The sequence below is a fragment of the Phoxinus phoxinus genome (genome assembly GCF_949152265.1).
Source record: "Phoxinus phoxinus genome assembly, chromosome: 3".
Lineage (NCBI taxonomy): Eukaryota > Metazoa > Chordata > Actinopteri > Cypriniformes > Leuciscidae > Phoxinus > Phoxinus phoxinus.
Genome location: NC_136878.1, coordinates 22,532,244 through 22,556,514, shown reverse-complemented (window position 1 = coordinate 22,556,514; position 24,271 = coordinate 22,532,244). Strand labels below are relative to the sequence as shown.

At 37.1% G+C, this 24,271-nt stretch overlaps 2 protein-coding genes and 1 long non-coding RNA gene across 13 annotated transcripts in view; 2 read left to right on the top strand and 1 right to left on the bottom strand.

Moving 5' to 3' along the window:
* Positions 1-12,463, top strand: part of rxfp2l (relaxin family peptide receptor 2, like) — a gene marked incomplete at its 5' end in the record, with an annotated part of 43,451 nt that extends 30,988 nt beyond the window's left edge. For 7 of the 8 annotated variants that reach the window (XM_079608484.1, XM_079608486.1, XM_079608481.1 and 4 more), the window contains 8 exons: positions 1,147-1,218; positions 1,853-1,924; positions 2,196-2,267; positions 4,399-4,470; positions 5,795-6,024; positions 8,327-8,737; positions 9,829-10,041; positions 11,567-12,463. In XM_079608484.1, coding sequence (XP_079464610.1) covers positions 1,147-1,218; positions 1,853-1,924; positions 2,196-2,267; positions 4,399-4,470; positions 5,795-6,024; positions 8,327-8,737; positions 9,829-10,041; positions 11,567-11,706 — 1,282 coding nt within the window. In that variant the 3' untranslated portion in view covers positions 11,707-12,463. The remainder of the gene's footprint in view (positions 1-1,146; positions 1,219-1,852; positions 1,925-2,195; positions 2,268-4,398; positions 4,471-5,794; positions 6,025-8,326; positions 8,738-9,828; positions 10,042-11,566) is intronic. The other variant, XM_079608487.1, reaches the window with a different exon arrangement.
* Positions 1-24,271, top strand: part of LOC306996212 — a 1,114,438-nt gene that overhangs the window by 1,072,109 nt on the left and 18,058 nt on the right. The window lies entirely within an intron of this gene.
* Positions 17,279-24,271, bottom strand: part of stard8 (StAR related lipid transfer domain containing 8) — a 68,175-nt gene continuing 61,182 nt past the window's right edge. For 3 of the 4 annotated variants that reach the window (XM_079608477.1, XM_079608475.1, XM_079608478.1), the window contains 7 exons: positions 23,999-24,197; positions 23,697-23,907; positions 23,336-23,447; positions 22,953-23,174; positions 19,902-20,119; positions 18,990-19,166; positions 17,280-18,821 (listed from right to left, as the gene is read on the bottom strand). In XM_079608477.1, the coding sequence (XP_079464603.1) occupies positions 18,704-18,821; positions 18,990-19,166; positions 19,902-20,119; positions 22,953-23,174; positions 23,336-23,447; positions 23,697-23,907; positions 23,999-24,197 (1,257 nt within the window). In that variant the 3' untranslated portion in view covers positions 17,280-18,703. Of the gene's footprint in view, positions 18,822-18,989; positions 19,167-19,901; positions 20,120-22,952; positions 23,175-23,335; positions 23,448-23,696; positions 23,908-23,998; positions 24,198-24,271 lie in introns of all 4 variants that reach the window. The other variant, XM_079608476.1, reaches the window with a different exon arrangement.

Below are 24,271 nucleotides of genomic sequence, written 5' to 3'. Positions count from 1 at the left end.
TCAGGATTTGGCATTCTGAATCCCCCTGAATGAGACTAAAATGATCTAATTATGTTGTACATTAAAATGAATGAATGATATCTGCAATACATTCATGTTGGTTCTGTTATGTTATTGCTGCTCTTATCCATGCTAGGCTGCATGTATGCGCAGGGAGTTTTTGCCCAGAACAGAACCATACCGGAAATCCTAACTGTATGATAATCATCAATTGTATTTGACGAGAGTAGTCCTGACAGAAGTGTTCCTGAATTTTGGGAGATGTGGTCATTAAATGCATTTTGTGTGAAAGCAATGAAAAATGATTCACAGTTTGGTCCGCATAGACTTCTGTTTTGCTGAATGTGTGAAGAGTTTTGAAAATGTGGCTTCAGTATTGACCAATGCTTGTTAGCAATTAAAAACAAACAAACGGTAATTATATATCTGGCTGTGAATTAAAATAAAATATGACCCATGTGCAAAAAAATACATATATATTGCTTGTGTCCAATCAAAATGATGCAAAAAGTGTACAATTTTTACTTAACTATGTGTAATCAGAAATATATAATACTTTAAAGTAGCTTTGCAAGACAAGAGTTCCCCAAACAAATTAAGTATGCAACGTGTGTTTTTAGGAATAAGGAATATAGCTATAAGGAATTATATAATCATTGAAGAAACTGCCATTGACACCATGATGAAAAGGGTTAATTAATATTCTGAGAGACTGAATTCTCTTTTATACTTTTATGGGATGTTACTGAATCGACTGAAGGGACAGTGTGTTTGTTGTGATATCTGATCCAGTTCATTCACTCTATTCCGCAACTCAAAGCTGTTTCAGTTATCACAAAAGAGTACATTTCTTCAAAAATGTAAATATTGCATGTCTTCGATACTTCCAGTGCTTTTCAGACCTAATCTGTGACTGTTAGTTTGTCCTTGTGGCTTGTGTACTCAAGCATTATAGAACATGTTTGAGATCATTCCTGGAATCATGAACATGATGATATGAATAGTTCTTAAGTGTGACTCAGGGATAAAGACAGAGCTGATTTACATATAGATGTAAATCAGCATCATTATGCGGCACTAAAGGCCTGGGTGAAAAGGGGAATAAGTTTGAGACCGTGTTATTACATGTGTCTTTTTCTGGTTTAGAGCGCTGAGGAGAAACCACATCAGCACCATTGAGGAGGGAACATTTGAAGACATGCAAAGATTGATAGACCTGTGAGTATACATGCGCACACTAAGTGAAGGCATTTATTTCAATGTAGTCCCCAGTTCATTGCTTGTAAAAATGTGTGCCCCAGAGAGAGAAAGAGACTATGTGTTCATTTTAAAGGTTAGTTCTCCTACAAATTGAAATGATGTCCATCGGTCTTGTTTACTCACCCCCATGTCGTTCCAAACCCACATTTCTTTCTTTTTTCCCTGAAATACACACAAAAAAAGAGATGTTTACATAACTATCGCCCATACAACACAAGTATATAGAAATGAAAAGCACAAAAGGGCTGAAGTCAGTATATATTCACATATGAGATTTGACAGCTAAGGTCGAGGCTAAGATTTTGAGTCAGTAAGTTCCGGGAGACTTGGAATATAGTGCACATGTTATGTATTGAAGCTTTTTTTCTTGATTTTTGGAGCTGGACAGCCCTGGTCAAGTGTTTGTTTTGAATAGAAAAAGAGAGAGAGAGTTATGGAAGGAGAGAAACCTCCTGTGTAAATAATCTCAACCTGATAAGCACACGTGTTGGAACAAATCTTCTATTTGAAGATGTCTTTTTTCCCAGTTTTATTTATTCAGTGAATGATTAAGGTGAAAAATGAGCTGAATTTGCTGTGATTTGATTTACAGAGACGTATCTATGAACCAGATTAAAGACCTGCCTCCATCTCTGTTCCAGACCCTCCAGAACCTCAAACAGCTGTGAGAGCCATGTTCTGCACTTTATTATTTATGGTGCAAATTGTGTTGTCTAAAAAGCTTAAAAGCTATGCAATATTTTGTTCTTGAGGTACCTCAGTGGAGCAATACCTCAGTGTTATTCACTTGTATTTGTGCTGATCTGCCCAGTGATTTATTGATTGGTTGAAAGCCTCTTTGGATGAAGTGACAGGGCTTATGAATCACAAAAGCATATTATGGACTTTATCAATAACTATTTTACTGTTTGTTTGTTTGTGTGTGTTTGTTATAGAAATATCTCCAACAATCCCCTGGCACACATATACAGCAATCAATTTGACACTATGGTGAATCTGCAGTCACTGTGAGTAAACAGTAATAAACACAACATCAGTTATATTATTATATTGATGCTGTGTATTAGGAGAGAGCTTGTATTTATTCATGTGTGCACAATGTTTGCATAAATCTACATCATATTTACATGACATTCATGTCCGGTACATGACTATTTGTCTCAGCATGTCAATGTCCTCAGACTGTTAATCAGAGAATAATGAAATATCTAAAATCACATTGAATTAGCTATTTATACTGGTTCTGATTAGGCAGCCAATCATGATTACAAACACATATCATATTAATATTAGTTGATGGGTTTCATGCTAAGGGCAAGGTTTAAAAAAAAAATGGGTGCAATTTACCGGCAGGTAAATTTTTGCCTATTTTACTGTAGAACGTGCAGGCGTTCAGGTCCTGGCATTTCCCACACAGTGTCTTGGAGTGAAGCAGCTCAGTGTCGTCTTCACACTTCTGCTGGTTGGAGCTCTGTAGACCTGAACCACGTGATTTACAGAAGTAGGACATGTTCCTGGATCAACATCATATGTTGTTTCTGGAAATTCATTCCTTTCAGCCAATCATACCCTTACTCAGGAGACATTTCCATTGCTCAGAAGAGCAAGAGACTCCTTAAAATCCTGAGGCAAAATAAAAATAGAACTAAATGAAACAATTGTTGGCATAAAGTATATTGAGCTGTAAAATAAATGAGTTCTTCTGAAACTTTTGGAAGAGTCTAATTGAGATTACAAGGATATAAGCAGAAAAAGAGGACATTAAACATAAGTAAAAGTTGCCATTTGCTCTTGATTTCATCTCCTTTCTGTCTAGGATATTAAATAAATCTCATTTATGATTTTTTTCAAAGGGTAATAGAAATTAAACTTAATGTGAACCCTAACTATAATCCTTAAATCAGACACCAGCAATTGGTTGATAGGAATGTTGTTCCAGGTTATGAAAGGACATAGATCCAGGAACAGCTTGTTGGCATCCTATGCCACAGTTCTACAAGCACACTCTCTATTTCAATCCCCTGTGAATACTGCGAAGGTCCCTGTGAAGATCAGAAATGAACAATTCAAGCCATCATGGCAAAAAGAAACCGAGAGCAAAAGAAAAAAACGTCTAATATTCTTAACCTTTGTTAATGTATCCTATATTGATATTATAATACTATTTTTACTCATTAAATATTTAATATTTCAGAGTACGTTTACATGACAATGTACTAGTAAAAACTGAAAAGTTTTTCCTTTGCGTTTTTGCCGTACAGACGAAAACGTTTTCAAAATGATCCACGTTCACAGCACACGCATTTGAGGAAAACTATTAAAAATGATGCGTTACTGGCAGGCCAGTAGTTGGCGATGTCACTTTGTAAAAAAACACTATGCGCCTATAGACTAAACAACATGTAGCCTAACACTCATGCGCATGACGTCACAGTTTTCACAAATTCTGTTTTTGTATATGGAGACAATAACGTAATATAAAAAACCTGCACTTTGAGACCTGTTTTCAAAAGTTTTCATTTTTAGACCCCCCAAACACTGTTGTTGTGTAAATGAACGGCCAAAAAGCACAAGTTTTCTTTTTTAGTTGTCGTGTGTCAGTGTCGTGTAAACGGCCCCTTAGATCTGGTTTATGTACTATTTATGCCTGTCAAGTTTAATATGCATTTGAAGTATTTGACATACATGGATGGCACTCTCTGTGTTTTTAGGTAAAACTGCCCCTGTAAATCCGTTACAAATATTGCCCCTGGTCATTGTTTTTTATTTTTTATGAAAAATTATGTCTGGTTGTGTGTTACTAACTGGGCAAAGGGGGAAATGATCAAATATATAACATAAAAAAGCAAATTATCTTGACTGTAGGCTGATCCTCAGGTCGCTGTGAATGTTGTCTAGCAGTCCACAGATGTAGTTGTGAGATTCATGTCCAGAACTGTATTATTCACGAGCCTCGGTGTCTGTTCATGTATCTGCATTCATTGATATTTTTCATGAAGTCGGTAATTATTCAGCAGGCTTTATAAGTCTACAGTTCTCTACTTATATTGGCTTTGAAAATGTACTTGTGAAGGTAAAATTGGCTTTAAAAAATGTACTTATGAAGGTAAAATCTGCATCTGTCGGTTCTGTGTGCAGGAGTATGGAAGAGGTGGAGATTCCCAACATCAGCATCAGGATGTTCCGGCCCCTAACTAACCTCACTCACATGTGAGCATACTAAAATGATATATTTTTCTTAAAACATTTTGCTTTTCATGCCATATTATTTAATATTCATATATATATATATATTATAGTTACATTATATATTTTTTTATACAATATATTGTTGCACTTGTGTCCCCTCAGGAGAGTTATCAGTATGTTCTAGACCTTCAGATTTGCACTCAAATTCCTTGTACACCATAGTCTCTCATGAGTCAAGACAAACACCATGAACACCTCCCTTAAGCCAGTAAGTCACACAGCACGCCCTCTGAGTGAGATAGAGGGCGAGAGAGCAGAGAGAGGTCTTTACTCTTGAATGTAGGCTGGATAGTAGCTGTCAGTCGAATGGTGAATGATTACTGCATTTGAAATGTCAAACCTGCCGGTAAATACAGCTCAACTGGAACTCTAGATTTTTCACAGGCGGCAAGATGACCGTGCCTCTCTCTACTTGTGAAGTATCTTTAACTTTTCTTTCATCAGCTTTAATATCACCAGAACAGATCCCCTCCGAAGAAATGAAAATGAAATAAAAAAGCAGTAGAGAGTAGGCCTTCAGAGATATTTTAAAAATGGAATGCCATCATTTCTTTATGAGGAATGAGTCCCCTCCACACCAGCATCGAACAAAAGAGCCGCCGCGTGCCGAGAGGTGTTCTGAAGTGAGTGCTGAACCTCACGCTGAACCTCTCTGCACTTTGATGTGGAGATGAGGTTTTCGGGATTGTTACTTTGCAGATAATCAGCCGCACTAAAAATTTACTTTTGATCTGAGACATGCCCACTCTAGCAGACTGTGACATTAATAGAAGGTTAGCTCTGCATTTGACAAACCTGTTGATGTGTCTGGTGAAGTATAAATGTGAACAGAAATGTGTGTGTGTGTGTGTGTGTGTGTGTGTGTGTGTGTGTGTGTGTGTGTGTGTGTGTGTGTGTGTGTGTGTGTGTGTGTGTGTGTGTGTGTGTGTGTGTGTGTGTGTGTGTGTGTGTGTGTGTGTGTGTGTGTGTGTGTGTGTGTGTGTGTGTGTGTGTGTGTGTGTGTGTGTGTGTGTGTGTGTGTGTGTGTGTGTGTGTGTGTGTGTGTGTGTGTGTGTGTGTGTGTGTGTGTGTGTGTGTGTGTGTGTGTGTGTGTGTGTGTGTGTGTGTGTGTGTGTGTGTGTTGTGTGTGTTGTGTGTGTGTGTGTGTGTTAGAATTGAGTAAACAATTCCATAAATGTTTTTAATATCTGTTTTATATGATCATTAATGAAGTATGCAGTTATGTGTAAAACAAATGTGCTTTTCTATTCTCTTTTTCTGTCATTTATATGTTGGATAATTTCAGTTATTTTAAGCGTTTTGAATTCTGTGGATATTCTCCCAACGTGCGAAGCTGCAAACCAAACACAGATGGAATCTCGTCCTTTGAGAATCTGCTTGCAAACATCATCCTGCGCGTGTTTGTCTGGGTCGTCGCCTTCATCATTTGCTTCGGAAATATCTTTGTCATCTGTCTGCGGTCCTGCATTGCTTCAGAGAATCAACATCACACCATGGCCATCAAATCCCTCTGCTGTAAGTCCATTATACATCAAACATGAGCATGACAAAACCAATATGCAGGATTCTACTCAACCCCAGTGAAGCTCAAGTGATCAATCAGTCAAAATTCATTTCATGCATTAAGCAGTGAGACACAAAAACGTATGAACTCAATGTTCCCATTCTGACTACATCAGATAAGAGTGACATTTCTACACATCCACAATACAATCAACTAAAACATTTAACTAAGAATATATATATATATATAAATACAGTCAAAACAGTAATATTGTTAAACATTACAAATTAAAATAACTGTTTTAAATCTATTTTTAGACATTTTCAGCATCATTACTCCAGTCTTCAGTGTCACATGATCATTCTGAAATCATTCTAATATGCTGATTTAAAAACCCTGATGCATTTTTCCGGGCTTTTTTGGATTAATAAAAGGTAAAAAAAAAAAAAAACTTTTTATTTTAATTAGGTTTTCTTGTACCAATGTTATTGTCACTTTTTTTATAAATGTAACGCATCCTTGCTGTGTAACATGACAGCACACAAAAGTAATTTGTTTAAGCAAAATAATTAAAATGGGCACCAGACAGGATTAAGCCTGTCAAAAAAATGAATTATACCAAGATAGCTTAAAGGAAAATGACATATTAAATATGACATAAAATAATAATAACAGCTGTCTTTCCCCACAACAATGCTTTGATTGAATATAAATGTATATAAAAGAGTCACAACCCTGAATCATCGGGTTAAGTACGTGTACCACAGTAAATATAGGTGTATTTGATTTTGAGTTGACATATAATCATCTACTTATTTAAAGTGATTCAAAGTTCGTAATGAAAAAGTTGTTTGTTTGCTTTCTGAAATGGTAGTGTGTGAGTGCAGGGTCTAATTTTGGAAGTTCACAGGCGTCAGACAAACAGGCTTAAAGGGTCGTAGTTCCCTCTAATTGCAGCATTTACACACACACGTTCCATTATACACACTCAACTAATTATATACATCAATACACAGCGCAGAAACTCACTCAATTATACATCTATGCGGTATCACAAGCTTTTAATAAACATCAAAACACACACACTCTTGCCTCCCCACTGGGCAGATAAATAATTACAACAGTCTGTATTTTTACACACACACTCACACAAAGAGAGCTTGCAGAATTGTGTATGACCTCACGCACTGCAGCAGCAACATAAACTTTTATTAGAAAAGGTTGGATCATAGTGCGATATCTAGAGCTGTTCAGCTGGGGATCAGAGTCTGAGGACTAATCTGTGTCTCAGTGACGGAAAGAGATAGCAGACGCGGCTGAAAAGAGATGGATGGATGAACAGATGGCTGGATAGGTGCAGTTTTTTAAGTTGAAAGGAAAAGTCGCTCTCTTAAATTATCAAAACCTGCCACCCCCTCAGATAAGAGGCATGCAGAGAGAGGGAAGAGTCTCCATCTCTGGAGTTTCCCACTGGGTCGCATCGGCTGGAACATGTTGGGGGGGGGGGGGGTCTATGTAGCTGTCTATGTAGCTGTCTATGTAGGACTGACTCATTCAGTTAAGACTAGAATAACACACTATTAATGCTTGCTTGCAAAAACCCATCCACAGTGTGTGAAATGTCTCGGAGGCTCTGATTTTGATGAATGAAAACGGAAGCAGGGAGAGACATCTGGAAGGGAAGGGAAGATGATTTGGAGGGAGTGCAGTGAATGAAAGTGTGCGAGTGATATTTGCTAACTATTAACTGAAACTGAATCAGGTTTCTAGGACGCACAAATAGAGAGAACCGCAACAAAAAGAGACATGTGTGACCACACACTACCAGAAATAAATATATCAGAGCGCAGTAGACTGACTGATGGAATATTATGGATAGATATATTAATGGATCAATGCGATTATTTAAATACTATTACAGTATTTAATCAGATTTTTAGTTAGCTTTTATTTTCAGTTTTCATTTACGGTTTAGTATTATTATGTTTTTCATTTTTATTCGTCTTTGGGGGTTTTTATTACCTTTTTTCACCTTTAGTTTTAGCAATTTTAGTACTTAAACTGACTTTTTTCAGTTAGTTTCCAAGGCAACATTTTTTTAATAATCATCAAATTATATTTTGTTTCAAAATTATTTTAATTACCAACAACACTGGAATGGATGTGCCGATGCATGAACAGGTTGATGGATGAAAGTTTGGCAGATGGATAGATAGATGGACAAAAGGTTGCATGGATGAGAATGGCAATGGATTGATAGTTTGTTGACCTTTTTTAAAATCCTGTATAAAGTTGTGTGTTTATCTCTAATAGGTGCAGACTGTCTCATGGGCGTGTATCTGCTTTTCATCGGTGCCTTTGATATCAAGTATTGTGGCGAGTACAACCGCCATGCTCAGATATGGATGGAGAGCCTGTCCTGCCAGCTGATTGGCTCACTAGCCATGTTGTCCACAGAGGTATCCGTCATGATGCTGACCTACATGACGCTAGAGAAGTACCTGTGCATCGTCTTCCCATTCCAGCATTACCGTGCTGGACGGAAACAGACTCTCTGCTCACTGACCTTCATCTGGCTGCTAGGATTTATCATTGCCGTTATTCCCTTCTGGGATAAACAGACATTTGGGAATTTTTATGGGCGGAATGGAGTGTGTTTCCCTCTTCATTCAGACCAGACAGAGAAACCTGGTGCCAGATGCTACTCTACAGCCATCTTTCTCGGTGAGGCCTAGATACGTGCGTGCGTGTGTGTGTGTGTGTGTGTGTGTGTGTGTGTGTGTGTGTGTGTGTGTGTGTGTGTGTGTGTGTGTGTGTGTGTGTGTGTGTGTGTGTGTGTGTGTGTGTGTGTGTGTGTGTGTGTGTGTGTGTGTGTGTGTGTGTGTGTGTGTGTGTGTGTGTGTGTGTGTGTGTGTGTGTGTGTGTGTACTTGGTATACATTACATTGTGGGAACCATAATGTCCCCACAAGGATAGTAAAACCTGAGATCACCTCCATTGTGGGGACCAGCCAGCGGTCCCCATGAGGGGAATGGGTTAATAAACATACTAAATTATATATTTTTGAAAATGTAAAAATGCAGAATGTCTCCTGTGATGGGTAGGTTTAGGGATAGGGGCAGTGTAAGGGGATAGAATATACAGTTTGTACAGTATAAAAACCATTACAAACAAGGATACACACAATGTCCTCACAAGGATAGAAATGAAAGCTTGTGTGTGTGTGTGTGTGTGTGTGTGTGTGTGTGTGTGTGTGTGTGTGTGTGTGTGTGTGTGTGTGTGTGTGTGTGTGTGTGTGTGTGCTGTCTTGTTTATGTGATTTATGAGGACACAAATTTGTATAATGAAATGTGTATTACACTGGTATTACAAGTTAATGTGGTCTATGAGGACATTTCATGATTAGCTTAAAAACAATGTTTTATTATAAATGTAAAAATGCAGAATGTTTCCTGTGATGGGTAGGTTTAGGGATAGGGTTAGTGTAAGGGGATAGAATATTCAGTTTGTACAGTATAAAAACCATTACGTCTATGGAATTTCCTCGCAAGTATAGCAAAACAAACTTAATTACTACTTAATTACTTCAACAAAATTAATAAAAAATATATATATTGCTCCCCAAGTAGATTTTGAGGATGTTACAGTAATTGTTTATACTGGAAAAACACTAAGTCATGCAATAGGCTACTGCACCAGTCCAAAGACAAAAAAAGAAGAAAACTAAATAGGCATCTAATGCATAAAAAGGCTTACTTGGTGAAACACTTTTTGCTCGATGTTACTGAAGATTTATGTGTGTGTTTCTCTGTCAGGTCTGAATCTGCTGGGTTTCATGGTGATCGTATTCTCCTACTCCAGTATGTTTTACTCTGTCCAGAAAACGGCAAAGTCAGCGCGGCAGACAGTATTTGATCGGGAAGTCGCTATTGCAAAGCGCTTTTTCTTCATTGTGTTCACTGATGCCATGTGCTGGATCCCCATCTTCCTCTTGAAGATATTATCACTGCTAAGAGTACATATCGCAGGTAAGCAAACACAAGCTAATATGTTTGAGAGAACACACTGGCAGGTTATTATGAGTGTCTTAACTCATAACTGCTGTGACCACAGTTTGGCTGCACATTAGCTAATGATCTTAATGAGGCAACTCATTAATATTATATGGTGAAATAAGAACTAAATGGCTGCTTGGCCTGATTCCAGTCAATAACACTATAATCACTCTGCTTTGTTCTTGTGCATGTTCGATTTACAGAGCTTTAAAATCAGATCTGATCTCTGCTCCAGTAGATATTGATTTGACTTTTTATTTATTTATTTGTGAACTTTAATAAAACATTGCACGATTGCATCTACTACACAACCACAACTGAAAATTATACACATGCACCCGCAAAAAAATAATATTAAACACTGTCAGGAATTTGCAATTTTTGCAAAAACTGTACAGCAGCTTATCATTGGGGCAATACTCTTAAAAGGACAAACTGGTACACTAGTGTATAATTTAAAAGAGAAAACTTAAAGAGAGTAATACAGGTTTATATATACCATATGGTATACAACAGAAGTACAGATATGTAATTTCAGATTATTTAAAGCAAGAAATGATCTTGTCTACTGGCATTTTTTTAATTAAATCAATTAAAAGATGCAAAATTTTAAAGAATATAAACTTTGTTTTTTACTAGTATGGTATCTTTTCTAGGTCTTATGTTGTGTTCACACTTGGCAGGTTTGGTTCAATTAAAACAAACTCTGGTGCGATTGCTCTGTTAGTGCGGTTCATTTGCCATCCGAATCCTGGTGCGCACCAAACAAGCGGACCAAAACGCCTGAAAAGGTGTCTTGGTCCGCTTCCAAACAAGCTCTGGTGAGGTTTGACCATAATATGAACGCGACACAGACCAAAGACAAACCAAAAACATGATGTCACGAGATGCGAGCCTAAAAAGGACAGAAACTCTTCACGAGTTCTCAGCTGGAAAAAAGAAATACCATCATGTGTATGCACATACACCACTGAGCACTTTTAGCCCAGCACACAGCATTGTTTAGAATGCCCGGTAAGTTCCGCTACAAAATATACGCCATAAAAGCCATTTTTTTGTTTCGTTTTGTTTTGTATCTTTAGGTTTGGTGTTAAAAATGACAGTTTATTCGCTAAATAAACCAGGACTAAATGTCTGGACCAAAAGAACCAACTGAGCTGTTGACTTTATCAAGACACAAAAAGCCATTTTAATTGTTTTCCTTTATTCTGAATCCTTTAAACCTGAATCCAGATATAACTGTATACTCCCTGTAAAAATCTGTTGACAAATGTCATTTCCGAAACATGGGAGTGATGCAAGTAGCCGGTCTGAGCAAAGAGGCAGATTTTGATTAGTCGATGGCTGAGGAGCTGAAGCCCCGGGCACAAAGAGGATTAGACATTCAACCGCCATGAGCACACATGAACACTTATCAGCTAGAATGGCTTTGCAGTTCTTCCCTTGGACAATACGGTTTAATCTGCACTTTCTTTCTCTTTCTCTCTGTCTCCTCCAGGTACCATCATTCTGTGGGTGGTGATTTTTATCCTTCCAATAAACAGCGCCCTGAACCCAATCCTGTACACTATCACAACCAGCGCTTTTCAGCAGAAACTTAAACAGTGTCTGAAATATCGCTGCCAGCAGACTAACTGACACAAACACACACTATGCATATGCACATGCTCTGAGATTAATATTCCATGCGGAATAAAATGTTAATAGATGACTGAATAATGACCACACACACACACACATACACACGATGCTCTCATCCTCAGCACAAGCTAATAAGGCTTATGAGAGCCTGCAGGGGTGAAGAAATGAGAGCACACATGACCACATTAACCAGCAGACCATCGTTAACAATATATACTTATGCAATTAATATGTAATACCAAGCCTTATTTGAAAAACAAAGAAATTACACGCAAACCTATTAAACTTCAACCGCCATATCGACCTGGAGCAGTGCATGCGTACGCAGGGAAAGCCAAACTCTGCGGCTGTCAGAGGAAGGCAGGGAACAGTTCAGGACGGACCCGGCGGGCTGAGGATTGGAACCCTTCCGACTGATTTAATTGCATTTTTGTTTGCTTGTTTGGATGTGAATGGAAAACAAAGAAGCAAATATGTTGCATACTTACTGTCAGGATAGAAAATGTCCAGACAGACCAAAAATAACCAATCATAGAATTTTCAGATCAAATTTAGATCATTATGGTGTTCACGTTGGTATCAAATTATACTTTTGTTCCAAATTGCTCTTTTATTGTGCGAGTTTATTATTTATAAAACGCACTGCTTTCATTTGTCTTCTGTAATTTGTCAGTTGTCTACAATATGTAAAATGAATGTAAAACCCAAATTATTGCAATGAATAAATTATAATTATTTCATTATATTTCATTACACAACACCTGTTTGGCAGCACTAACTCCTTGCACTGACATATTTTATATCTTACCACAAAATCAACTTTTAGAAGATGTCTTTTAAGAAAGACTTAGGATAGACTTCATTACCAGAGAGCAGCTTTACTAAATAAAGAAGTTCATTGATCTCCCTGGACCACACAGTCTTACTAAAACACATCCCAGGACAGTGCTGAGCTGGACCCTTCACAGCTGAAGGTTTGGGGTTAGACTTTGTTTAGTCTCATAAAGTCTGACAACATAGTCTTATCCAAATGTTAATGTATTCTGTTAAAAAAACTGTTCACACAGAACACATTCTTAGTCAAAAATGTAATTGTGTGTTTTCTTTTGCATGCACTAGACCAGGGTTCATCACTTGTGTTCTTGCTGGTCACTGTCCTGAAGAGTTGAGCTCCAATTCTAAACAAACACACCTGAACAATCTAATCAACATCTTCAGTATTACTTGAAAATGACAGGCAGGTATGTACTGTAAGCTCGAGCTATAGACATGAAAACACCCTCGATGACCAGTCCATCGCACTAACATACACATTCACACTCACACTCTTTTCAATTCATCTGTCCTGCATGTCTTTAAATTGTGGGAGAAATCTTACTTGCTGCAAAGTGGCTTTAAACAAAAATGTGAATCCCTTTCAAATAACCAGGAAATTATGTCTTCCTTAAAAGTGCTTGTTGTACCTTGTAAGCACATTTTTTAGATAAATAACCCAGAGTTGTGAGCTATACATCAGACTGTGGGCATGCCATCCGAGGCTAGGCTTTGTTTTGATTTACCACCAATTGTTTTCAACAGGTCCTCAAATCAGCCAATGAGGCTAATTTGAACCCTTTCATGCATGAATTATGATATCCTCAGTCAGGATTTTTTTCCTTTGTGGTTTTATTGCTCTTAGGGCAATACATTTAAAAAAAAAAATGTTTTTTATTATTATTTTTTTACTCATTTTTCAAAGAGATTTTTAGATGTCCACTTGAGTGGACAGTATGCGTTTATGGTTTAAGTAAGAGATACTGTATTAAACCTAATACACTAATCAAACAGATATAGTGTGTGTATTTAACAAACCAATCAATAAAATTATATAAAATCATGTGAAAACTATAAAATATATACAAAAAAATATAAATGCGAAATATTGCAAAGGCAATTGAACTTCATACAAGTTGAACTTTGCGAAACTTTGATATCAGAACATGAGGACGTGATTCCATCAGAAATGTCTACAGCCTGTCAAGGTACAACTGTGGAAACCACTCAGATGCTCCTCCAGTGTACCAGAGTATGTCAATTTACCCTTACTAGCTGATAATTCTGATTATGTTCAAGGTGGAAACATTTCTAGCATAGATCTCTGAGAAAACCTAGCGATCAGGTGGTTTCAATCTCATCTGAAAAGAGCGGTTTTGGGGTAACGCATTACAAGTAACATGCATAACGCAATCAGATTACTTTTTTGATGTTACAAGTAAAGTAATGGTCCCAACTAACGTGCTTTACGTAATCAGATTTTTTTTTAATGTTACGAGTAAAGTAATGCATTACAAGGAACATGCATTATGAAATCAGATTAATTTTTTTATCTAACAAGTAAAGTATTACAAGTAATGTGCATTACGTACTGTAATCAGATTTGATCTAACAAGTAATGCATTACAAGTAACGTGCATTACGTAATCAGATTACTATTAGTAATCAGAGGCTAATTTTAATAATGTATGTCCTCAGATCGATTCAAATGCAACCATTATGTTTATAATGCAGTGACAGCCAATGCTTCATTTAGCAGTTACAAAAAATTGACCTGAAATGTGGCCACCTGAGCCAGCCAAGCTATCAGAAAATCGATTTATCTAATCGATACAACAGATGAGGCACTATCAAGACTGAAAAGAGAAAAGGAGAGGGAGAGAGAGAGATATTTTTGATTTTTAACACATCTTTTATTACCTACACAAAAACCAATACATTAACGAAACAATCACATATAGTTAGGCCTTCTCAAAATCTTCAACAAAGTGCAATGTATCATTTTCAATCCAGCACAACATTCTTTGTACACTCCACACCTCTTCAAAGTTTTCCAATTTGTTCATAAGGGAATACAAAATAAAATCACGTTTTATTCTTGCTTTTATGAGCCCTTTAAACAACAATTCAACATTTTTACTACTACCAGCAATTTCATATTTCCTACTAATATAAACCGCCATTTTGAGAGAGAGAGAGAGAGAGAGAGAGAGTGTGTGAGTGTGTGTATGGCGCATTCAATTAAAACTAACCTAATTTGTGACCATGTGAATAAAACCTGCAGAATGCATTTATGCAACCTGCCACGTGAACTGCTACAGGCAATTTTTCAAAGGGAGTCAAATGAATCTATATATTTTTTCTCTGTGTTACATCGTAACTGTAGCTGGAGATAACACAGAGGAAGCACAAAAGAACAAGGAAATTAATTGCAGTCCAAAAGACCTCTAGCCTTTGAAAGGCTTCAAGCCAAGCTGCTCGAAAGAACAGGAAACCGCTTCAGTTTCAAGGCAGGCGATCAACAGGGCCTTACATTATATTTTTCTTAATTTAGCACATACTTTGATATCCAAAGTCATTTTGAAATGGGAAACCCTCACCTGGGGATTGCTGGGTTCATTGTAAGTGCCTCAAGTAGACATTGGTCCTCATGAATTTTTCTTTGGAGGTATATTTATCTTTTTACATGGATGTTTAGATATTTTTACTGGAAAACAAGATTCATTTCTTTATATTATCATTTTGTTTGAAAAGATTCTCAACCAGTCAGATAAAAATGAAGAACAATGTACATTAAACAAATCCTTCCCTGTTTATGATCTACAAACTGATGATGGGTTGAAGAGAGATTTCTTTAAAGTAGACTTTGGTAATACCAAATCAATTGAAAAAGGTATAGGAAAAAAGGAAATAATAGAGGTATTTTGCGTAGCCTGCTTTAGCTACTGTTTATCATTAGATATTTGATCTAAATCAATTTTTGGTTATTTTGTCACTGTCCTTCAACATTTTGAATTTGAACAATAATTCGGAGTTTGAAATGCAGACTTTAATCTTTAGTATAAGGTAATTATTTGTTCATCAAATTCAAAGAATCTGCAACCAAATACTAAATATGATTATTTTATTTAGGTTTATTAACTTGTGCAAAAGAAATATGGGCCTCTAAAAATGTCAGTCTGTCAAATTACTGTAATTACTACATGGTTCAGTTGATAGATCTAAAAAATAAATAAATAAAATACATACAAACAAATTTAAGATTAGAGTTTTCACTTGAGATCCATCTTTATCCTATATATATATATATATATATATATATATATATATATATGAAGACTTCAGATGCAAAAGCCTCTAAGTGCCATCTGAAATTTTCTTCTAAAATGATAATTTTTTATCAAGCTCGTATATTTAGGTTCAGTAATTTCACTTTAATGACAATTAATAGATCATTTTCATCGCCATTAAAGTGAAATAACTAAACATAGACATACAAGCTTGATAAAAATTACCATTCTAAAAGAAAATGTATATAATGTACAATGGCTTGAACAATATATATGTACAATTTTGAACATTTTGAGCCTTTTTTGGTTGGCATGCTTTCTTCCATCTTTTTCCCCCTGTACATGGTTGAATGAGTTTATATGAAGAGTGTCCTTCAAAGAAAAAATCTTTCCCTGAATATATTATATAATGCAATGTTTGGTCAAATGCAAATTTGCCGTGTTTATTTTGTAGGCTACTATTGCCCAAGCTTCTTTCTTGGGTTAAATTGAGCATTTGGTTGCCAATTTGAATAATATTCAATTGATTATTGAATAATTCATTAACATTATTATGTTGTGCATGTGTTTGTGAATGTCTTGAGATAAAATCAGAATTATAGTTTATGAAGCAAGAGAAAAATATGAACGCATAGCCTACATCAGTGTCGTGCACGGACCTCCGATGGGCCAGGGGTGAATTCGCATTCATGGGGAATTGGTGGTGGTCTTTTGGTCTCTTTATTTCAACTTAATCATCCTATTCTTTTTCTAGGATGTTTAGCTATGCATGCTCTTCTTGACAGTTCAAATTGTGAGTCAATTCGTTGGGCATTTTAAAACAACTTACAGCACCTGTAATGATAGACTATAAGTTTAAAAAGGGGGAAGAAAGAACTTCACTTTCTGCAGTTGACAGATGTCTGTACTCTGACATTTGAAACAAACTGAATTTCATTTAACTAACCCAACCCATTGTTGAACATATTTTCTGACCTATTCAAAAACAATTCACTCTCATGCAACATTAAAAGGTGCTCGGGAAGGGTCTCCTTTTAGTCTCCCAATACAGCATAATTGGCCAATTTTAGACACTTTAATAATTAACAAGGCAAAAATAAGGAGCACTTTATCTCCCCAGAGAAATGACAGCTCACAAGGAGTTTTCAGTGCGACAGGGCAGACTGTCAGCACACTGACTGCGACTCAGAATTAGTCATTACTCTGTATCAATCAAACTCATTTGGAATAAATACTGTAGAAAAGCAGCTTGTGTTAATGGGAGTTCTCCATCACCAGCTCTATAATACATTTACTGACATGTTTGTTTGCCAACCAAACCTGTGCCCTTAAGTGTCCTACAGTGCAGCAGGACACCAATGCGGTTTAAATAAATAGCTGCTCACCGCAAGACACCTGTTAGTTGAATTAAATTCTGTTTTCAGGCTTAACACCTTCTGTCTGTATAGAAACACCAAGTTTTTTTTTCCTGGAAAAGTTCCTTTATTCTCATTGCACGAAAGGCTAAGTTGGCACGATACACAAGAGAGTATGATTGAAAATGACAATCAAATCAACAAAAATGACACCTGTGTTTAACACTGAATTATCATTCAAAAAAGGGAAGACTTGAAACAACTTAAACATTATGGGTAAATGGACCAGAGTTCTGTACATTAGAAAAAAATCAAAGCACATATAACCACACTGTGGCACTTGAACCATTTCACTTCAAGGCAGAACACATAGTTATACTTTTAAATAAATAAAATACTGATATTACATAATGCCCTGGTGAAACAGCACAGATTTAATGACAATTATGAGGCAAAAGACGAACACACATACGCAAATTTCTCTTTAGTTGCTTATAGGCACTTAGGCAGTTAGGACTTATAATAATAACAGATAAGAGAGAGAATTATCTAATTGTATAAAAAAATATTTTTACCTTTAGGGGAGATAAAAATATAAAAACGTAAAGCTGTATTAAGAAAATCTCTTGAATATCATTCCCATGGATTCCATGCAGACGTTAAGTTATTAAAACTTCACAAATGAAGTTTGCCACATGCAAATGGCGGACGCAAATAAATTAAAAAGGGGGGTGGAAAAGGAAGAAAGGGATTGAGGTCACAAAAATAACCGATGTAGAAAACTGTCAGACTGATTCAATTTGGCCTGCATACATCAGATTATCATGTACTGTGACCGTGGAGAAGATCTTGCATTTGCTTAACAGCACCACTCATAAACACACAGAAATGTTTGGAGACTGTCGCTTTGGACGAATGATGGGGTGAATTTGGGTTGATTGGGACACTTTTTCCTAGTCCTTTCAATGGCAAAAAGTGTCCTAAAGAATGCAAAGTACACAGGGAGCTTATAACAGCACAGCACGTGTCATATGATGTTATGAATGTTTGGTGATTGGCTGCTTCTCTTTGCCAGCTGGTCATTATCATTGCCACGTGACAAAATTCCTGTGCAAGTCAAAAAACAACACTTGTTTACATTTACCCTGAGCCTGAATGAGGGGTCTGACAGACCACACTGGATTATTAGACAAAGATTTTAAGGCATACAAGATGTGTATCGAGACACGCTGCTTAACACAAACCGATATAAACAATTACACAAACAAAACACATACAAGTTTAGACGCATTATCAACAGTATGATTGTGAGCTTGAGCTTTTTCACATTAATCATCCATGGCTTTTAAAACCACAATGGTTTTAATTTTTTTGCATAGTCCAACTACTATTATCATTCATCCCCAGTTTAAAACATTCTCTACTGTTCTTACTTTCCACCTTCCGACTTGCGCGGCCATCTTTGTTTTGCACCTGCACTCTCATAATTCTTATTCTTTCACCTACAAAATAGTCTCAGATTTAACCCAAGCAGGTTTAGAGTTTGGTTTCAGGTCCTCGTGCTGTTAGAACTGGGAAAGAACTGCGTATTCTGGCAAGCTCCATCGCACACAGATGGCCGAACACTTTATTATACCAATCAGGAGAGCGCCCCCTGTGGAACAGAAATACAAAAAATTTAAATTCATGGTGAACTTCAATTAATATTCTGGTAAACATTAGCATGCTATTTTTGTTCAGTATATTGAGGAGCATCAAAAAACACATGCAGTCATGTGCCTGAGAGATGTAGCTAATTGTTCGTAAAACCGGTGTATCTTACCGTAGATCAGCTCTGCAGTAGTGTGTGAGCCGGGACCGCCCCATTCCACACGGCTCAATAAAGATGCGTGATGTCAGAAGCACAGCCCGTAACCCTGCCTCCACCTGCACGTTATCATGGTCCACAGAGGAGGACACAAGAACGCACAGCCCTTTTGGAAGATCACTACACCAACGTCTGCAACACAAAATACTACCATTACCAGGAGGCATCTGCAAACTTGATGACTAAAAAAACATTTAAATGAATATTTTATTAATAATTAATAAAATATTGGCATTCAAAATATTACATTCCTTTAAATATTTAAACTATTAATAATATATTAACAAATCAAATTCTAATAAAAACTGAAATGCTAAAAACACACACAAAAAATATACATATGATATTTTATTAAATTAAATAAAAATATGCATTTTCCCCCCTCAATAATTATTTTGAATTGAAGGACATACTGTTCTTGAAACTTCTGAAATCACAAAATGAATTGTGGTATTAATTTAATTCAATATTCTATTCAGAAATCTGAAAAAACACTTAGTCTTAACTACAGCAGAAATACCGGAAATCTATAGAAATATCAGAAAGCCTATATTGGGAAGCCTTTGAATATTGTGTTGAATAACGAGGGGCTTTATATACACATATAACACACACACACACACTGAACAAACAGTTTACACAAGTACCTAAAGGGTGTATACAGGAGAGAGAAAAAAACAGGATTTCTAAAGAATCAGTTTAGAACCAACAATCCTTAAGGATTCTAATGGGATCCCCAAAAAATCTGCAAAGAAATCCAGATCTTACTTATTCTAGGCAGATTCTTATTTGATCCCATTAGTGTTTGGATGCGACACAATAAAGAATCAAACTGATCACACTAAAATAGATTTTGTAACTGTATACCTGAGCACTATGAAATTTCTCCGTGGATGTGGAGCCATGCTGTCTGTGATGTAATGGAAAACCTCGGTGTTGTTTTCCAAAGTCTCAATGACTCGACTGTGTAGAAGGTCTTCATCCCACAGGTGGCGCTCTCGCAGAACACGCTGCAGCACCACAGCAGGAGGGGCCTCTATTTCCACTGCAACGCGCCATAGACGCATTGGCTGCCCGTCTCCTACCTGCAAACAACCAGCAGACCGCCACAGTGAGCCCATTGAATCTAAGAGAGACCATTTTAGCAGGCGATTTGATGACAGATGGTCTAAACTCAGTTGTGCCAACTGTTCTCATGGTGCTTGGGCATCTGATATATCTGGGCATCTGATATTAATCTAAGAGGAGGCAGAGTGAACTGCCACATGCTCTAAAATCTCATTCCCCTGAGTGCAAGCAAAGTCTCTTTCAGGCAAGTCATTACACTCGGCGGCCATCTTTGAAACGCCTCTTGGGCAGCTATTTCAGTCATGCAAGTACAGTCCCATCTCTTTAAATGGGAAAACGTCAAATTCTCCGAAGCTGTTCATAAAGTTTACGATTAAATTTCATATTTGAAATCCCCAATGAAATCTGACAACAACTGTCTCATAACTTTTGTTTCTAAATACTGAAATCATGGCCAAAAAAAAAAAAAGAAGCTTTTTTCAGACTGGACCAGCCAGTGCACATGTAAGAGGGCGTCTCAGAACACTGACTGTTTCTAAAACAATCTGAGCTTCTAACGGCAGCTGCAGTGACGCAATGACTTTACCAATTGGCAATTGGCTCTTTTACTTAGAAGGCGGGACTTATTCCACCATATTGTGGGTTACAGTTTCTCCCATTGATAGTAATACGAGTGCACCGTCTTTGTATATCCTCAGTCTTTGTCATAGGTGGCAAGAGACAAGAAGGGTACATCTGTCTACTGTGGCATGTACGCTTCAGCCTCTCTGACTGATGGGTAACTGGTCAACTGTTTGACAAACATAGACAGCAACAAAAAAATATCTTCAATCCATTTTGAGTGCATTGATTGCCTTTTAACAGCCACATACTTTATGAAATAAATTGTAAACTGAAACATAGGTATTTGTTAAGCATGTTTCCTAATAATACAGTTAATTACATAAATAAATGTATTTTTTCTTGTCATTCTGACACAATTTGTCATAATTCAGAGGGTATGACTGGGAATCTTTCCAGACGCTGGAATTATCAGAATGCTTTGGCATCGGCAAGAAGATAAAACCAGCAGCAATTAAACAGGGTTTCAAAACCATTATGTAACATAATCATGTTAATTCTTAATTTGCTTTCACTCTTCTGCAAAGTCTAATTGTTATCATAATCCGCTCTAAAGCTGTATAACTGAAATATAAATAACATTTACAGATTTTTTTTTAAATAAAAACACCTCCTTTATGAATATGCGATGAATGTGGTTTATTAATGATTCAGACATCTGAGGAGATTCTGAATGTCCATAAGAACGGCAAAAATCATAATCTGAACCATTACTGTCTTGCAGTGCATGGTTTTAGATGGCCGTCACAATGAAAAAAAACCTCATTCACATTAAAAGCAATTAAGACCTTTGTCGTTTGTGAGAAATAGAGAAGTTGTCATGCATATATTGGTTGAGGGAATAAAACTGAACTCCTTCCAAGTCTTTTTAATGGACATGAATGAATTCAAGACAAATGTATGCTATAATAAAGAGGGGAAAAATATGTATTTATATAAAGCTTGTAACCTTCTTCATGCACAGTCACTGTGTCAGGGGCAGCCAGCCATAGGTAGATTTACAGCTGTGTCATGCTCCTTTCCATTTCTTAATCATTTCTAAATTGATTCAAACACACTCCAATTGATATGTGACCTGGAAATGTGCTTGCATCTATCCTTGCCTCATATTTTTCCATTCCTCTTTCACAGAGTTGCTGAGAGTGCTCCTTTTTCTTCAAGTGCTGCCACAGTAGTCACTCACCAATAGTTGCAGAGGTGTATTTGTACTTATTTATTTATTTAAACAACTGAAATCAGATTTTTTTTTTTTATATTCAAAATTATTTTTTTCATCACTTTGTAGAGTTTTAGTTAAAGGTCCCATGGCATGGATTATTTTATCATTTTATAATGTATAAACAGTATTGAACGATTTTGAGAGAAAGATTATCTGACTGAACTTGAACAATTACACATCAGAAATTCACATTACCCACTTCAGAGGCTCAGATGAAGGAACTAAAAAAAATACTTTTGTGTTCATTTGTACATCCAAACACTGAGCAACTGCCATGCTTCGCTCGTTTGCAAGCCGTTTCTCGAGGAAAAAACAATATCGCGCTCGCGTTGCTCATTTTCTCAAAAACGGAGCAGGATTAGTTTACCCCTATCAAAATTTCTAGCCACTGGGGGACCATAGGCAGGCTAGGGGAACTCATATTAATGTTTAAAAAACCTCATAAAGTGAAATGTTCATGCCATGGGACCTAGTCTCTCTCTTAATGCATGTTTAATTTTTGTTAAAATTCGTTTTTGAATTTTTTTATCAAAATGTAATTTCTCAATCTTCCAGTGAAAAGACAGACTTCTCACGAGTGCCGGACCTCTCAAATCATCTAGTCTGCTTTCTTGCAGTCTGCCTCAGGCTTGCAGTCAGATCTGTCTCTATCCAAGCAACATCTTGGACTGAACTAAGGCACTACACATGTCTTTTTCCATCATACGTTTAACTCAAATGTATATAATACTTTAATTTCATCGCGACTTTAAGAGTGTGTGTATTACATTTCAGCTGCATATGTTGTGTGAACCTGTCACAATGTCATGTCCACGATATTGGACTTGACAGCAAACTCAGAGTATATTAGCTAATGCACAAAAAAGTTTATACAAAAGACTCAAAGCTATAGCAGCAGAAAAAAAATATAATTTGCTTGCATTCATTTATAAGTAGTAATTACAAGTGTAATTTTATTATGTAATTAAAGCTCTAGAGAGACTCTTCTGAGGATATGTCTGTATCTCTACCTTTTTATAAGCCAGTTCAGTGTTGTCGGGTCCATGGGCATGATGCCAGCCTTTACTCCGCTCAGATGCCTCTCTGAGAAGACACTGAATGTTATCTTCCAGGTACGCCCGATAATCCACAGGCTCGCCCAGGGCATTCACCCCGAACCCGTGCAGAGGCAATGGCTGGGCATCAGCTGCCACATAAGAATTCCTAGACTGGAGCATCATTTCATGCGGGATCTGCAGAAAGAAACAGGGACAGAAAGTTGATCAGTGCAAAAATGAGTTCCAAAATGAATTCCTGCCACTGTTAATGTATACTAAATATGTATAGTTAATATAAGTCATAAAATGTTTTGCATGTATGCAGACAATGACATTAGAAATTAAAATGTGGCTACCTGGAACAGCTTCTTGCATTCCGTGATCATGTGACTAAGGCAGTGTGTGGCAGCCATGTTCTCACTTAAGTCCTTTTGGACTGGCTTGTCTCCGCCCTTCCTGCTCATGAGCCTTTAACCAAACCGAACAAATAAAAATAACCAAAAAGTTGACAAAAACAAACAAACAACAACAACAACAAAAAACTGTTCTGAGAGAGATTGGAGGACATTTTGAATGCTATTACTATTAGTTGTTTTGGAAAAACTGGTTGTAATCTTAGATTCCATTCTGTTATGTGTTTACATTCCATCAACTTTTTAGAGCATTAAATCGCTTTTCTTGTGGGGACGAGCCATGGAGGCAAAATGTGACACACACCTTGGTGAAGCTCCATCTTTCTTGGAGGCATTCAGGTGCAGAATGGAGGGTGCGAGACAGACAGCCAGACTCTCTGCAGTCATCTGGTTTTCCTGCGCAGATGCAATATCACTGAGGAAATAGAGCAACGTCTGTAGAACCTCTCTGTTCTCATCAGGCAACAGGATCACGGCTGCCTGCACGGCCTGTAGACGCTGCTCTGCTGGAACGACTACACACACATACACACATGGGGGAGAGTTGTAAAGCTTACTGAAGCAATGATGTATTAAAAAATGTGTGAGACTGTGTGTGTCACTCACACTGATATGCATGTAGAAAAGTGTCTGTAAGCTTGGAGGTGAGCACAGGTTCAGGCAGATCTCTAAAGTACTGTTTAATCAGGTCAGCCACATCATAAGCTGATTGGCCCTGGTAGGTCACATGATCGGGGGAATTCTCATTGAGCTGTCTGAGGGCCTGGATCCGGGATTTAACCCCTGATTTCCGGAATATTCCCACCTGTAGAGAGGAATTAGAGATAATAAGAAGCTGTGTTTGTGTGGTTGAGCGTGTGTGTGTGTCTGTGTTTGCTT